Below are 16,621 nucleotides of genomic sequence, written 5' to 3'. Positions count from 1 at the left end.
TAGTGGAAGGGAACTTCACCTCTGGTTTTCTTAAGCTCTGCCCTTCTGGAAAACACTTGATTTCCACAGTATAAAGCCTGTAGTGGCTGGTCTTGAAATAGAGCGAGTGCTGCTCTCGTGATGCCAGTCTTGCCAGTAGGTGGCTGGGAGGTGGGCCTGCTGGAAATCTGCATCCACACTGAGCTGTCCCTGGATGTGTCGGGGGGACTGCTGGAGCCCTGCTATTTGTCGCTTAACGGGGTTCCCTCAGGTTAAAGCAGGATCTGGCCGCACTCGATTCACACAGTCCCAGTGGCAACGCCAGCCCTTGGCCAGGGGCTGTGCGACTGAGGTTGGCGTGAGGAGTGTCATTTTATAGGCTCCAGCCCGGCGTCCTCAGCCCCGGTCCTCTGCAGGAGTGTGGGACTGGCTTATGGGAGAAACTTTAGGAAGGCCAGTCAGGACAAAGGAGGGTAACACTAGTGACTAACAAAATAAATGAGCTGACACAACTTGCTTGCGATTGACTCTAGGTGCTCCAGATCGATAATCGGACGCTCGCCAGCGGCTGTTCTAGAAACTAGAAGTATCGAAGTGATGGTCGCTGGACTCGCTCCATCAATCATGTGGTTTAAACAGAAGAGTTTAAAGTGCATCATGTCAATTGACATCATTGAATGGACGTTGTCTTTGTGTACACTTCGGAGTGAAAGGAACAACGGACACCAGAATCCAGCCCTGGTGGGGGGATCCCTGGGCCTGAACTGTGGTGTAGGACAGGGTTAAGCTACCATGACCCCCACCCTTGCACTCTTTTCTATAGGGCTGCTTTCTTTGCTTGTTTTCTGCAGATCAACGGAACGAGATGCGGCAGAAATTGGCGAAGGACGATCCTGCCGTAGCAGAGGCGAGGATTGGATCCCTCTGGCACCTGAGCTGCGCTCGTCCCCTGCTTGGATGTCGGCCTGGGGCTGTCGGAAAGCCAGGGGGTGCCTGGGAATGGGAGGTTAGCCCGAGGCCCTGCTGGGCATGTCCGCTGCACCGAGGTATCTGCCGATTTTCTCTTGGCTCCAGTGCCTGGCTGTGGATGCACCCATCTTGGCTCCACTTGTCCCCCGACGACTCCCGCGGCCCTGTGGACACCCTGCCAGCGCAACAGGCCAGCGGTTCACGCTCGGCAGTGAGGGCCAACATGGCACCAGTGGGGCGCCAGAGACCAGGCCGGTGACCACAGCTGGGCAGAGCAGGCTCGGTGTGTTCCCGGTCGGGCTGGGCCAGGGAGGCCAGGAGGAGGCTGCTTGCTCGCGCTGGCGATGGTAAGGAACAAAGCCAGGGGCTGGTGTGTGCGGGGGGCAGAGGGGGAAGGGATACTGCTAAAGGAGAGCTGTTCAAAAGACTTCAGTGTGAAGGAGCACCATAGGCAGTCCCTGGTGAAACTGCAAGGGAGCTCTTGTAGAATGTAATTCAGTGCAGCCAGCCTAGACCCCATCTGCCTGCATGACAGGGGGAAAGACTTCGTCGTTGATGGGGAATGTACACCCTGCTGCAGTTTTTGGCCCCATCTAGCCTGTTCCATAGTAGATAACATCCGAGGATCTCATTCAGTTGTTTCTTGAAAGAAGCCAGGGTATCAGCTTCAACAGCACGGCGTGCTTGGCTTGATCCACGCTCCCTCAGCTCTTTGTGCAAGTCTTATTGTAGTCGATCCCCCTGTTATCTCTGATGCCTAGCGGAAGATGGTAGCAGCCTATTTTTTTTTACTTAAAACGCTACACGTGGTGGTGGTGTGGTGGCTCTGTGGCTCAGGATCTGTGTTTGTGGCTGGAAGGTTGCCGGTTCGTATCCCGCAGCCAGCAGAGGAATCCTACTCTGTTGGGCCCCTGAGCAAGGCCCTTAACCCCAACTGCTCCAGGGGCGCTGTACAATGGCTGACCAAGCGCTCTGACCCCCAGCTTCTCTCCCTGCCTGTGTCTCGTGGAGAGCAAGCTGGGGAGTGTGAAAAGACAAATTCCTAATACAAGAAGTTGTGTATGGCCGATAAAGTGATTTTACATCACTTATCTAAATATCTTAACGAAGTAAAATCTTTTATTACGGGGCCAAGGAGAGGCAAAGGTCTGGGTGTGTGCCGAAACAGGGTTCAGTTGCACTCAGAGGCTGGGGAGCCCTCTGCCTGCATGCCTGCCCAAGGATTTGAAAAGGGCTCTTAGATGGGATCCAGCCAGCAGTGGCCCGTATGTTTACAGAGGCAACACGTCGAGGAATTGTTCCTCCTGCTGCACGGGTCAGCTTGTGAAACTCTGTGCTTGTTTTCTTTCTGGTCCGCGGCCCACCCTTGTGATAAACGCGTCCGGCACAGCTGCTGGAAACGGATCCTCTCTGCCCATTGAGGAATCCCTGGCTCCAAGCCAGACTTGTGAGAGTCTCCCTGCCTGCCAAGAGCTGCTGCAGTGAGGCCCCTTCTCTCAGAGCCTCTGTGAAGGGGACAGGCCGTGTTTTCCGCAAGATCATCTTGAGCGGCGCCCCGCGGAAACAATCCTAGAGCAGTCGCCTGGCGTCTCGTTGCACAACAGCCACAGCCCTGGTAAACAGCACGCTGGCGGCCAAATAAGGCGTCTATTCATGGAAAACCTTTCCTACCTGCTGCTATCGTACATGGGCTGGAAGTGTCGCTGTGACGTCACTCTGCCAGAGTCTCGAGTGCGTTTGAGCCCCCTGTGTCAGGGGACCTGGTCTTGTGTCAGTGACAGCGGGTGCAATGTGGCGTCCGAGAACAAGCCGCACTCTGCTGTCGATGGCAGATTTCAGGACTGACGCCACCAGAGGGAGACTCATCGACGAGCTCTCACACGCTCTTGTTTTCCCCGAGCTGGAGGCTGCTGGACAGGAAAGTCTAGGCAGATCACAGCGTGCTAGAGCCTCGTGTTTTGCACCTGTCCCGTCCTTGAACCATTTGCCAAAATCACCAGGGCATGACGTACCAGATTCACACACGTTTGCACATGGCTTTTGTACAGAGAAGTGCAGTCAAAACCGAGAGCAGGAGGCATTGTGGGTATCTGAAAAAAGCTGCCCAGCCGTGTCTTTGAAACCAGTTTCCAGACGTCTTTTTAGAAAATGTTTAAGATTAATAACATAAGCGGTTTGGTAGTTTAGTGGGCAGAATGGACTTCTCTTAGTTGTAACCCTTCTTAAATAGGTTGGTCAATCATGAAACTGACCTCAGACGGGAGTCTATAAGTAGCTTATTCATTGTGGGGAAAAGTGTCTCTAAGACGGTCTCTGAAGTTCCAGTGTGGAAAGAGCAGCAGCAGCAGGACTGTGACACTCTAGATGTGCTGTCTGGTGTGCACGGGCCGAGGCTCTGGTTCGTAAACGTGTTTTTCCACCCTCCTGTTGTGTTGAAAATCCAGTAGGATGACAGAGCGAGGCTGGGTTAGCCTGTCTGAAGCAGATGAGCACCACCACGGTCGGTTACCGGTCCTGATCCCGCACGTGCTGGGCTGGGCAGTGTCCCTTTCCACCCAGAGCATGGTGGTCTTGCTCTCACACCCACCTTCCAAAGCAGGCCTATCGATCGGGGTGGGGGGGCAGTCTGCCTGTCCTAAAATAGTTTTGGGGGTTCTTATGGCTCTGTCGCCACAGCAGAGATGGTGAACCCCCCGGATAAAACCGATGGCCTGGCTAGCTAGGTTGGGAGTTAAGGCTGTGACGTGTGCGCCCTTGATTGAGGCACTTCACCCCACTTGTTCCTGTTCACTCAGAGGCATAGATGGGTACCAGCTTGCTGGAAGCAACCCTTTGACATACTAGGGTCCCATCCAATAGAAGAAGCCTCAGTCCATTTTCCATTACAGAAACCGGGTTCCACTCGAGCCTGATGAGCCGCCAGCCTCCAGCGTGATGCTGCTGTTTTATCACTGAGCCTTGTTTGAGCAAGTGAGGACGAGGTGGGCCAGAGCTCTTAAAGGTTCCTGCTGCAGCTCCTGGTCATCCTTCTTTTATTAGAAACAGGAGTGATGCAGAGGAGAGGATGTCCTCGTGGTTGTTGATGTTGCGATGTTGCTGTTTAAACCTGGACACTGCAGGACAGTGGCCAGCTGCAGGGGGGTGCATGTCGTGCTTTTCTCTCCTGAGGAAACCAGTTAGAACGTGTGATTCAGTGTTGACCGTGAGGCGACCTCTGCACCCACTTGGCAGCGAGCTCTTGCGGTGGTGCTACTGGGACATAGAGGGCGTAGTGGAGCCACTTTTCAGATCGCTTTGCATTGCAATCCGGCACAGCAACCACAGAGCAGGGATGGGAAGTGGTGGGGCGATGCAGCGCTGGAGGACTACGTGTGACTACAGATCAGTAGGATGGGCAGCAGGGACAAATGAGTGGAGGGATCAATAGAAGTGATGAGGTACCCTTCCAAGCTTCAGTTACACAGCACTGTCACGCCCTGTCTGTGCTACACCAGCCTGCCAACTTTCCAGAAGGAGGAACTCTGGGATTTCAGCCCAGAGACCTCGGGTTTTTCATTAACCAGAGCTGGGACTCAAAGGCTGGGGTGAGTCCTGTTCTCCGGGGGACTTGATTGAGCAAAGCTTGTGCTATTTTTCTGCAGTTCTCCATGCATTCTATCCCTAAATCTCTTCCGTACGTACAACAGCAGATGGAGACGCACAAACGTTAAGCAGAACGCTCATGCTAAGATTTATAGGGTGAACTATACTATCAACAACAGCTCCTGGTCATCCAGATCTATGCTGACAACACCCCAGTTTTCAGTTTCATCCTAACAACAGACTATAATGAAGTTACAGATTCGATGTGATGTGAAATGCACTCAGAAATGTTGAATGTTTGGATTCCTATGGAGAAGTCAGATATGCATGTGAAAAGTCAAGCTCAAGTTTTCCAAACTGTTTACTGCAGGGCGCACAGACCTGGACTTGCGATTGACTGGGATTTCATCCAGCTTTGACAATGTGGCAGGGTAGCTTGTTCCAGACTCCGCACAACCCCTTTGTATAAAAAAAAAGTGCCACCTGTTTTAGGTTTAAATGTATTTCTGCCTCATTTCAGCTTGTTTTGAGTTTCTCATTGAAAGGCATTAGTGTGCCATTGTTCCTGAGAACATTAATCAGCAGGTGTGTGCGTTAACTTGAGAAATGCCTCATCAAAGGAAAAAAAAAAGCTGTCAGAGATGATCAACAGGAGTAAGACGAGGACATTTTTTGCAGGTTGGGAAATAACCAGACCTGGTTCAGAGTACATTGGACTGGAGGGGTGCTGAACTTGAAGCGATTGGCAGTGTGGTGTGTGTGTGGAAACAGTTCAAAGGCCCCAAAAGCACTGTTTTCTTTGGCCGTGGTAGAATTTGAAACTCATCTACTGCCTCCAACGCCCGACCTGTCCTTACCCTCTGAGTATTGCTGAATTGATCTTCGTCACATTTCACTGCGTCAAAAACACGACTAGTTTCAGCTCACTCGATGTGTATCTGGCTGGCTGGTAAAGGTATCTTTATCTTTACCTTGGATAAAGAGAGGAAATGTGTAAAAGTTTATTCCATGCTGAAGAAGACTCCACAGCCGAAACGTTGTCTCTTCTCTTTACAACAGACAAGTTGGCGCAGCTACCTACTGGAAATGTATAAAGGTGTACATACAGCATGGCTGCATCGGTGTTAAAAATGGTCCTGCTTTTAAAGAGCTGCTAAAACAAGAGCTGCAGGTTATTAGTTGCTACTAGATTACCATCTTGTAACCTGATTCTGTGATGTCTCGGCACTTAGGGGGCCTGGTCTGTGACCAGGGCTGGTGGACTTGCAGGCAAAACCAGTCTGACCTGGCAGCACCTGGCTCTCAATTGAGGAAACGGTGTTGATCAGCCCATAGGTGGCGCCACTCTCTCCGAGCTACCGGCACTAGCAGAAAACAACTCCACACTTTTCTTTCCAACGTATTTCTTTATTAGCTTATGGTTTTCTACAAGTATTTCCCTCCCCCCCCACTTCAAAAATCCATTACAAAAATATGAAATTTCAAAATATACATTAAAAGTGAAATGAGAACCTCCTTAAAAAAAAAAAGTGTCTAGCAATCTGGGACCGACGCTGGCTCTTACAACAGGGTCTTCTCCAGCTCCAGAACACACTCTCTCTCTTAAACACAGCAGGGTGTGGAATGAAAGGACATAGCAGAATAAAGACAAACTTTAACTTCAACTTCGAATGAAACCACATTTATTAAAGCTTGTTTGTGTGTAGCAGCTTGCGGGGTGTTGTGTTATAGAGCCTCTTTCTTAAGCATTTGAGCAAAAATGGCCCCACTTCTTTGCTAAGAAAGAGGCTGAAGCTCCTCTACTTTCTAAGGGCCTGTCCCCACGTTACCCTACTGCACAACAGTTCATTGTACAGGCATTTAATCAATCTCCATTGTATGCCAGCCCGCAAAAGGGATTTGTGTGCTAAGCCAATAAAGTCACCATTAGACTTGCCTTCCACACCTAGGAACACACACCCCATCTTACTGCAGGCCATAAGGGAAGTGTAATTTACTTCAGCTAACACCCAGACACAAGGTGGCAGTTGTCAAGCCTAGTGGCTGTTTGATTACGGTCTCCCCCACCTCCAATCCGAACTGCAAGAACTCCAGCTGGCACAAGGACCAGAGGAGAGGGGAGTGGAACTGCTGTGAAACTTTCAGGCAACTGTGCATAAGAAGCCCCCCATTTCCAGAAGAGCAAGGTCCCTGCTATCTGAAATCTGGAATAGCATCAATCAGTACACTTCCATCAGGAAGGCTAAATGCCCCAGAACTGAATATTTAGCACTCTTAATTTGCACACGATTATTTCCAAGCACACTCACTTCTAAAAACAAAAAAATAATTGCATTGATAATACTTGGGACAAACAGCTTAGGCTGCACCCAGAAAGGTCTAGTGAATAACCAACAATCTCAAACACCTTGTGAAACAGATTTTACAACAGTGGAGCATCAATACTGGCAATCAAACACCTGTGCAAAAACATAATTCCATGTAAAGTCCACAAGTGTTGTAGCTTTAGAAATCAATACCACGACCTATGGCAACTCAGGTCACGTGCTGGTGTGGCAGTAGGCTGGGGTTTGCGTTGCAGGAGAAAAGCCCATTCAGTTTCTGCTTGCACTACGAGATGAACCGGCACCACTTCCAGACACAGTGGGAGCGGAGGTGATGGATATTCTACACAACTGACCTCAAACCCTCCACCTGCCTGCTTTTCTGGAATTAGCAGGAGAGGACTGGCAGACTGAAGGGTAGGCACCCGCCTACTGCCAAGTGTGACTTGGTTTCCAAGACCACCACCACACCAGAAGTGACTTCTTTGGCTGCGTTTTACAGTACATTCTGAGAATTACGGCGCCACAAGGCACCAGGATCTCCCCTTTGAAACAAACAGACAAACAAACAAACAAAATCTTTATGCAGAAACCCAAGCCCAGAGCTGATAAAAAGACAAACTGCTAAAACCTAAAAACCACAGATCATCGCAGAAATAAAACATCTTCACTCAGGTAAAAAAGCGGGCTGGCAAGGCGGAACCTGTCTGGGTCAGACTCCTTCCTCTGCCTCCGCGAGAGCTGAGCTGTGGTCCGCTCACAAAGACGCTAACCTCCGTCCTCCCCAAAACCGGCTTGAGCGCGGATCCCATCGGGTCCGAACCGCCCCCACAACAGGCCAGCGTCCGCCGGCCTTCGGCACTTTCTCGCTGCTGGCGTTCAGAAGTTCACTACCCCCTGCCTCTCCGAAGCAGCGCAGACAGAACCGCAGAGCCGAACAGCCACCCTGCCTGTCCCTGCACTGCTCACGCAAGGTAACATGAAGGCTTTAACTCAAAGCTCTGCTTAGATTAAAAAAAAAACATTAATAAAATGATCCCTCAGCTCTGGGAAATTAAAAATGCCAGTGGTTGACAATGTAACGATAAGCAAACAGTTTGCTGTCCCATTTTTAACTTCGGCTTGGACAAATGTCTGCGTTCTTTCTAGCGGCAGGTTTGTTCCTTGTGAATGTGAGGCCTTCTAAGCTACCGTGTGATTTCCTATGAGGTCAGCCAGTCAGGAGGGCTGCACAGTGACTTTGGAGACTGGTCTCTTCCAACCGTCCGGAGTGGTAGGCTCCGTTTACTTCCTGGGTGAGAGTTCAGTTGTCAAGGTGACGGGTATGTTGGTGCCACGCTATGCTCTTGCTCTCTGCCCTCACTTTGCTGCCCTATTGCCAGCCAGGTTGAGGGGCTCCTTGCTGGGTATACACCAGTCATCTGCTTCCAGGCTCACTTTGTAGTGTCTCCAGGCGGATTTATTGTAGACGGGCAGCTTCTCTATGGAGTCTGTCGACAGGGCCTGGCGGAAAACAGGGAAGCAGCAGATGAAATGCAACTTCCACAGATTTCACAGGGGGAAATAACAGACACCACCAGTACTGAAGTAACTACAGATCACATTCTCTACCAAAACTGGCACTCCTCCATGGTACACCCTAGGTCAACTGACTGAACAGATCCTGAACTGACAGAACAGCCCCACTGAAGAATGACACCCATGTGCATGAAACATCACAAGACAGAGCCCTGGCAATTCATCCACTCCCAAGCAGCGTAACACTGCAGTGGACTCAGACACCAACCATCTGGCCCTAGAAGAAGAGCCAGGCACTCCTATGTTTGTGCTTGCTCTGTTTCATGCTATGTGTTGTGCTGCGTTTGCATTTCTCAACTTCTCGAGACCTCGGCGTCTTCGTTCGGAAGTGTTCCTTAACCTATCAGATGCCCCCCATCCACCCAGCTCCAGGATTCAAAGTCAATGGAATGGAATTTACCTTCAAATAGATGACGGCGTCTGTGCCGTAACCCTCCATCGAGTAGAGCTGCAGGTCCCCCTGGAAGTACTGCGCGTAGAGGCGGGAGATGGGGAGCCCGTATCCGAACCCAGCCTGCGGACAAACAGAGGGATCAGGCATCTGGCACCCACTGGGATCAACTCCTTCGATGGAATCGCAGCTGATAGAGCCACTGATCTGCACCGATATCTCCAGAGGGTCAGAACAGCCCTTCGCTGATCGAGGCTTGGAGAGGGACTCTGAAACCTCCTGGGACTGGCGTCTGCATGACTGTGTGCTCCAGCAGGTAGGTGTGTGCGATTGTGGATACACGGAGTGCTCCGTGATCAATCGTACTGATAGAAATGGCTCACAGCACAGCCCTCAGTCACATGACAGAAGTTCCACTCCAGTGACATGCAAGTCAACAGCGGCGCATTTACGCAGGCCGACATGGAGTTGACAGGAGCTCGGATGCTGCTTGTTCCACCACATCACTTCCATTTGCCCAAGGACCTACAGCTTGTGAAAACTCCAGGGGATCGCCACTGCTGGGCTCGGGAAGGCGCGACCCCAATTTCTGCCGAAGCCCAGAGGGGACAGACCAAATGCTGTGATGCATGGTGGACAAAAAAATAATAATAAACTCACCAGCGGGGGGCGCTGTGAGCTGATCTCCGGGGTGGGGGCAGTGGAGTACATGTAGCTGAACAGCCGCTCGATCTTCCTGAGGGGAACGCCGCCGCCTCTGTCGCTCATCTGCGGAGAGAAAGATCAAGGAGGCGGGGGTGAGAAAGTGGGTCTTGAGCAGTCCAGGGGGCATCGCCCTGCCTGGCAGATCTGCAACATGACAGAAACGCACTTCCCATGATCCCTTGCTCCTGCCCAGCCCCAGGGCCCGACCCTGACCCCATGATTCCCCGTGCCCCCCTGGGGCTTGACCCTACCCACAATTCCCTGCTCCCCAGAGCTGGAGGCTTCTTGACCGAGCTGCCATTTGCTCATGCACAGGCCTGCCCAGTGACACCGACCACTCGCCCCAGTTTCACCAGGGTTTCACTCTTCCAACAACCCTGTCTGACCCCTGGTGCCTCTCTGGACTTGGTTATTTTCACCAAGAGTTTTGCAATAGAGCAGCTGACAAAGTATTCCAGCACAATGTCCCTTTTAACGTGCGAAACAAAACCACACCATTCTAAACTTTTTGCACATCACCCAAGTTTCTAAAAAGCAAAGCAGGTGGAGCTGCAAACTTTTGGCTTACAGCCCAGATCACTGTAAAAAGCCGTGATGCCTGTTTCAATGGAAAGAGAATACTGACACCATCAAGCCCTGTGCCTTGAAGCCTGTCTGATTGTTAACTGGACTCCCAGCACCCCTGTCAGACTGAAGAAGAGTTCTGTTTTTTTAAAGGGCACCCTGGTTCCCAGCCATTGAGCGCTGTGACCAAAGCGTGGAGAAGATAAATAAAAGTGTAACAGTAAGGTGTGGAAAGGTAGGATTGTTCAACTAACTGAGCAATTCACATTTCTGCAATCTGATACGATGTTCACAGAAGACTGTCCTTGTTTCATGAACATCTATTGTACTGGTGCACAATGCAGACAGTGCTACTCAAAACTCTGTACATAGCAGTAAACCTACAGGACTGCACTGAGTCTTAGATCAGATGAAATATTGACAAATTGAATGTTTTGCTTGTTTTATCTTTGACTGACATTACTGGTTAAATTAATCATCACTGAGAGGCTCACGAGCTTCTTAAGACTTTTAAGATGCTTCTCAGTGCTGATCTGCTCAATGGCCTTTCCTGGGTTCCAATATTCGACAGATTGAAAACTGGTCAAGCAACAGTCCAGGCTTCCAGTTGCCATCTAAAAATGCGGTTCATTCTTGGCGTGACTGGAAACCCTACTGGTCTGCTGAGCCAATCGGATTCAACAGCGGGTTGCACCTACCTTGATTGACAGGTCCTCTCCACCCAGGGCCACCATGACTTTGATGGGTGGGAGGGTGCGACTGGCCTCGTGGGTCTCCACAGTGGCTCTCATGGAGTTCTGTCAAGGAGAAACAGGAAGTCACCACCACTTCCTCCAGTGCACAGAGTGCTCATCCTGGCCTGGGCCTTCCAAGTTAGGAAGACAGGTTCTTACCTTGAAAAGTTCAAACAGCATGTGGTAGAGGTGGGAGGGCACATAGACCATCTGAATGGGCTGCCTCTTATCTTTAGCTTGAAGAGGGAAGGAAACACAAGTTTACTTTTATCCCTAGAAGCCCAGGTACATTGAACAACCACAAATACATTTCTTGATGAAAACTGGTCCTGTCTTTCTGTACCCTCGGTCTTCCCCAGACCTGCATTTAGGCTATTGTGTTACAAGTACTGTTTACATGCAAATATTGTTAAAATCATGAGGCACTGTGTCACAACAGCCAATATCTTCAGTACCAGGAAGGATTCTATAGCCTCTAGCATTTTGCAATTGCTTCATTTAAGGCTTTGCATTGAGAAAAGCAGTTCCCCTAAGTGCATGGCTGTCCTTTTGTTTCTGTTCCTGCAGTGCTGAATGAAAACGTCATGCAGTCTATTTAAAGGGGAACAGCGATGCTAATTTTATATTTGGGGTTAGAAAGAATCAGCACTGATGAGCGCGTTTCAAACCACAATGAAAGTAAAATGTACATAAGTAACGTGTGAAACCACCAATTTACATCAAAATAGATTACATTTCCAGGTATGCTCAGAGACTATGCTATGCAACTCAGAACAAGGCAACAAAACTTCCAGTGAGGTGAAGTGGCCCTATAGAAATATTGCTCTCAACTTCGAGATGGGCTTGCCAACAAGAACAACTTATCTCAGCATGCAGATCATGTTGGAACGTTTCAGAGTTGAAATGTCTGCTGCACAACCTGCCCATCTTAGTCATTACAGTGACTAGTGACCAGGAAGGGCAACATCATGTACAACTCTCGTGAACTCTGGAGAGACCAGGGGTCTGCGTTGACAATTTTGTGCTTCATTCGAAATTTGCAAACGTTTGCCCCTACTGTCAATTAATATATTTTGTTACCAAGATTTAACAAGGGGTCTGAGTAATTGGGACCGCAGGTCCCCCGTCAATAAAGACGGGTTTCAATGCCGAGGCGGAGAGCGAGGAAGAGCAGGGTGTGAGACTGTGCCACAGGCCCTGGCTGACCCTTCCTTTACGTACTGTTGATTTCTGCCAACTCCAGCTCCGGGGAGCCCAAGTAATACTGGTCACAGAGCATCTTGGCACTTTCGTAGGCATCTGGAAACAACCGGAAAAGGACAAGAAATGAGAAAATACGAAAAAATAGCAGTAAAGGCCAACAAGTCTTTGGAACCACAAGTATCCCACAATATGCACTGCCCCACAGCATATAAACCTGCTTTCTGCAACAAGCGTCTGCATCAGACTCTGCACTCTGCTCAGGGCCGTGCCACCCAGATTACAGGTGCGCCAATTTGCGCCTCTCGTTTCCTCCCCTGTGCTGACTGGCAGAGGTCTGTGCCAGCCCTGCTCGCTCTCACCCGGCAACTCCACCCCGAGAAGGAAGAACCCTCACCTCTCACCACCTCAGCCACCTGGCAGTGGGGTTCGATGCTCCCGATCGTGTTGGGGTGCGCTGGGTTCGTCGTGCCGTCAAAGATCAGAGCTGCGGAGACAGAGGGGGGGGGCGGGTTGGGTGAGCCAGGGTACACGAGTGGGTCAAGGGTGGCGGCTGCTGCCAGGAGGTGGGTGAATGAGCAATGGCACGAGGGAGTGGGCAGCACACACAGAGGGGCAACGGGGCAAAGGGCTGAGTCTGCACCGCCAGTGCCCAAGATGGGGGAAGAACTGCTTTCTTTTTTTTTCCTGTGTGTCTCATGGAGAGCAAGTTGGGGTAAAAATTCCTAATACAAGAAATTACATGTATATTGCCAATAAAGTGATCTTATCTCTAAAAAGTTCAGGTGGGTAGCTGCGTCAGCATGCATAGGCTGTAAAGGAACAAGTAATAGGTTTATTCCAGCTGGAAGAAAGAAAACACAGCGTTTCGGCCGTGGAGCCTTCTTCAGGTGTGAGGAAGAAGGCTCCACGGCTGAAACGTTGTGTTTTCTTTCATTTTTTCCAGCATGGAATAAACCTACTACTTGTTCCTTATCTCTTAAAAGGCAGCTGTTATAATTCCAACATGCATAAGAGCTGGGAGGGAGCTGTTTAACTTAACCCTATGATTTATTATTAAGGCAATGAAGCGTCTGATTGGGGTCACCTGGCCTGTTGTGCCAGCGGAGCCCTCAGTTAGTGTGTGGGTCACCAGGCCCGGGACTGGGACCCCCCCGCAGCCCAGGAAGTGAGGGGGACGTCTCCGGCAGCCGGCCCAGGGGACTTACTGTGCTGGTTGATGAGCATGCGGATGGAGATGCGGCTCATGTAGAACCGGTCCAGAAAGTACTGGATGTTCTGGCTGGTGAGCGGGTCCTGGCCGAAGGTCTCCTTGTACTCGATGATGCCCTGCGCCATGGTGGGCACCACCTCGTTGTGCCGGTTCCTGATCTTCACCAGGGCATCCGTGAAGCTGCGCCGGGAGAAAGGGAGAGGTGAGGCACAGAAAACCGCCTTCAGCAGAGCAGCCCAAGAAGCACAACCAGATGCATTTAGGAACTTAGCTTGCTTGCTGTTTTCATTTACAGCCATGCCCTGGAATAAAACAGTGCTGTAACTGAATACATCCAAAACACCGTTTACACACCCCTAAAGGAAATGGTACAGTCACCACAAAAACATATTACGACAGACCTGCACACAGGCACAGTAGTATAGATTCTCAGGATGAAGCCCACTTACTTGCTCAAAATGCTCTGGTCTTCTGGACTCTTGTCAAGGAATTCAAGAAGATCCAGCAGGCTCTGGACATACCTGTGTGCACAGAGAGGAACATGCAGTTCAGTCACGGACACGGGGCACTGCATCATTAGAGACACAGACCCTGACTTTCTCCGCGAGAGTGAATTTGATCAGAGACCACACCATTACAGCCTGAGTAAAGATTTGCACTGGCCTAGAATCAGGCGCGCAGGCTGAACACACCTGAATTAGATGCACAGATGTCACTATCAGCGATGAAAGTGATCGATTTAAAAATATTTAAGCTCAGGGATGTACAAATACGTCCAGGAATTTATTTTTGACGTAAGTGCAGTTTAAAATCTTTGCCCGTCCCCGCTCTGCTTTTAGCTTGGGAAAGAGAAGCCCGCTTTTTTGATAATGCTGTTAAATATGTATTTGAAAGCCATCTAGCTCCTGCCAGCTGCAAGCAAGCAAGGAGCAGCCTGAAGAGGTAGAATAAATATTGAACCACTGAGAGAGGGCAAGTCTCCTCCCCTACCCAAGAAACCAACCCCCTCTCTGCACCAATCGCCTTAGAGGTGCTGGACACCGCACACCGAGGAGGAAAACAGATTCCACAGTTTCCTGGATTGCAACAGCCATATTAGGGTTGGATTTACATCCTCATGTACCATAAAAGTCAGGGCACAGTGTATAAGAAAGGCCCACATGTTTACTATTCTATGACGACACTAATAATAGTTTGCATGTAACTTTATAATAGTTCCACCTCTGGATTCCCTTTGAGCTAATGAGCTGCACTCATTTACATGTCTGATGAGAACCGAGTCATATTTATTTCAATACACCGGACAGCCTATTGCAGCTCAGGCCTCCACTCATCCGAACTGTCCAGGAGTATTAACTTTGGCTGAACCTTAAATCGGCTTCTCAAACAGGAGCCGTCTCCTAAGCTGTACAGCGTGAAGGTCAGAGTCGCTCTTTGGTGGGATTTTCGGAAGAAGCAGCTTTGCATTCGCTCTTGGTTGTTTGTTTCGGCTGCATGGTTGTCATCTGACCTCCCCAGACTTAATGTAAACCCCCCCCCCCCCCCGCCCTCCTCGCACTCTAAGAACTCAATGTTCCAATCGCTCAGAGTACAAAAACAACAGCAGCTCCGCAGAACAGAGGCCCCAGCCGTCTCTGTGGGCTCACGTTACACACTCCTCCCCGCACAAACCAAACTGGCCACAACCGCCAGCCCCTCTCTCCCAGCCAGGTCAGCACTACAGTAACACAGCGGCTGGACAGTCGAGTCGCACTTCAGAACACCTTCCTGTGTGCGTTTCTTTTAGTCACACATTTAAGGACACAATCTCTATTTGTTTTCATTTTCCTCTGTTACAGTTGAGCTGACTACTACCACAAACAAACTGCTTGACCAACGAGAGCAGAAAGGTGGACAGACACAGCAGATGGGTGTTGAAAAGTGGTTGCAAGACCTGTTACTGTCCATCGAATATTAAAATGTGAGGGTGCTCTCCCAGCCCCAACTCCTTATTAATTGTAGGAATTTGCAGCCTTTGAAAAAAAAATCATTTCAAGATTATTGCCAGTTCAAGGCATACGGCTGCAGACATTCGAAGGGACGACTACTGCAGACCACCCTTCTGAAAGAGGTGCTACCTCAGCTCTAACAGCGTTTCAGAACAACGTGTTTTGTTGTTACAGTAACTCGCCTTCAGCTAATCTTAGTTCCTCTTTCTCGGGCTGAACTTGGCAAGCGTGCAACTTTCACACAGGAGCCAATCGCGGGCCAGCAGCTGCTCGAAAACAACATCACGTGACCAGGGAAGGGAACTGGGACAAAGTTCACGCCGCTGCTCGGCCTGAGAATCTTCATGTGGAACAAAGGTCAGACTATTCTTACACTCGCTGCAGAAATTATATGCTGAAGAGTAATCCCTTCCTACTGATCTCTGTGCTGTAAATCTCGCACGCAGATAATACAGAAAATGCAGATGCTTTTGCAGATACACATCGGCCCTCTTTCAAACTTTGGATCTCTTAAAATGATGGCCACGCTTCTGTCTGTGGAAAAAATCTGTCGGGTGGTGCAGAACAAGTTAAATCTAAAAGAAATGAGAGGCCAGCGCTGGCGATGTGCCCTTCTCGGTCATGTACCAGAGCAGCGATCTTCAGTCCTGGCTTTGCTGAGCTCCAACCCAGCAGGCTTCATAAGACACCATTAAATCCTCCATTGCTGAAGATGTTTTACAGCTGGGCTGTTATCAGTCAGGGGGGGATGTATCTAGTTCAAGACCCTCAAGGACCAAAGTTCCCCTAATGGAGCAGGTTAGGGGCTGGTTAGGATAAGGGAGTCCTGTAAGAGGGACAGGACTGGGGCTGGAGTGTCACGATCCTGGGCTGAGAACGCCCAGTAGCGGGAAGACGGCGGGTTACGGGAGACGGGAGAGGCGGCGAGCCCACGTACCAGCTCTCCACCAGCTGCACGGACGGGGTGCTGAGCAGGCGGTCGGGCAGGAGGTTGATCTCCTTCATGATGTTGGACAGCCGCACCGGCAGCTCCTGCCGCAGGAAGGTGAAGGAGGTCTTCTCGCAGGCGTTCGTCGAGCCTGAGAAACAGCCCCCCCAGACAGACAGAGAGAGGTCAGAGTCAATCGGACGGGCTGTCCCAGCATGCATCACTCACACGACCTTGTCCGAAAGCAAGGCTCTCTCAAGTCTCTCAATATCCTGGGGTTCGAAAGAATCGCCATCGATGAGTGCCGTTCAAACCACAATAAAAGTACATACAGTACATAGTAACTTGTAAGGCCCCCGATTTACATCACAAAGTAGGCGAAACGTCCAGAAATGTGCAGCTCTATAAAACTTCCAGTGAGATGTAAACAAGCAGGCTTGTGAAAACATCTCTTTTAATCCAACAG

At 50.1% G+C, this 16,621-nt stretch overlaps 1 protein-coding gene across 1 annotated transcript in view; it reads right to left on the bottom strand.

Annotated features, from left to right (window-relative positions):
- The window catches only part of pdk2a (pyruvate dehydrogenase kinase 2a), a 195,083-nt gene that overhangs the window by 175,924 nt on the left and 2,538 nt on the right, over nt 1–16,621 (bottom strand). Inside the window, exons 2-11 of the mRNA XM_088623057.1 lie at nt 16,165–16,306; nt 13,689–13,760; nt 13,235–13,419; nt 12,424–12,513; nt 12,048–12,125; nt 10,986–11,062; nt 10,791–10,889; nt 9,484–9,591; nt 8,833–8,946; nt 5,915–8,357 (exon numbers count right to left, since the gene is read on the bottom strand). Coding sequence (XP_088479183.1) covers nt 8,214–8,357; nt 8,833–8,946; nt 9,484–9,591; nt 10,791–10,889; nt 10,986–11,062; nt 12,048–12,125; nt 12,424–12,513; nt 13,235–13,419; nt 13,689–13,760; nt 16,165–16,306 — 1,109 coding nt within the window. The 3' untranslated portion in view covers nt 5,915–8,213. The remainder of the gene's footprint in view (nt 1–5,914; nt 8,358–8,832; nt 8,947–9,483; nt 9,592–10,790; nt 10,890–10,985; nt 11,063–12,047; nt 12,126–12,423; nt 12,514–13,234; nt 13,420–13,688; nt 13,761–16,164; nt 16,307–16,621) is intronic.

This window comes from Lepisosteus platostomus, chromosome 28 (assembly GCF_059453375.1).
Source record: "Lepisosteus platostomus isolate fLepPlt1 chromosome 28, fLepPlt1.hap1, whole genome shotgun sequence".
Classification (NCBI taxonomy): Eukaryota; Metazoa; Chordata; class Actinopteri; order Semionotiformes; family Lepisosteidae; genus Lepisosteus; species Lepisosteus platostomus.
This window is presented reverse-complemented; position numbering and strand designations above follow the sequence as displayed.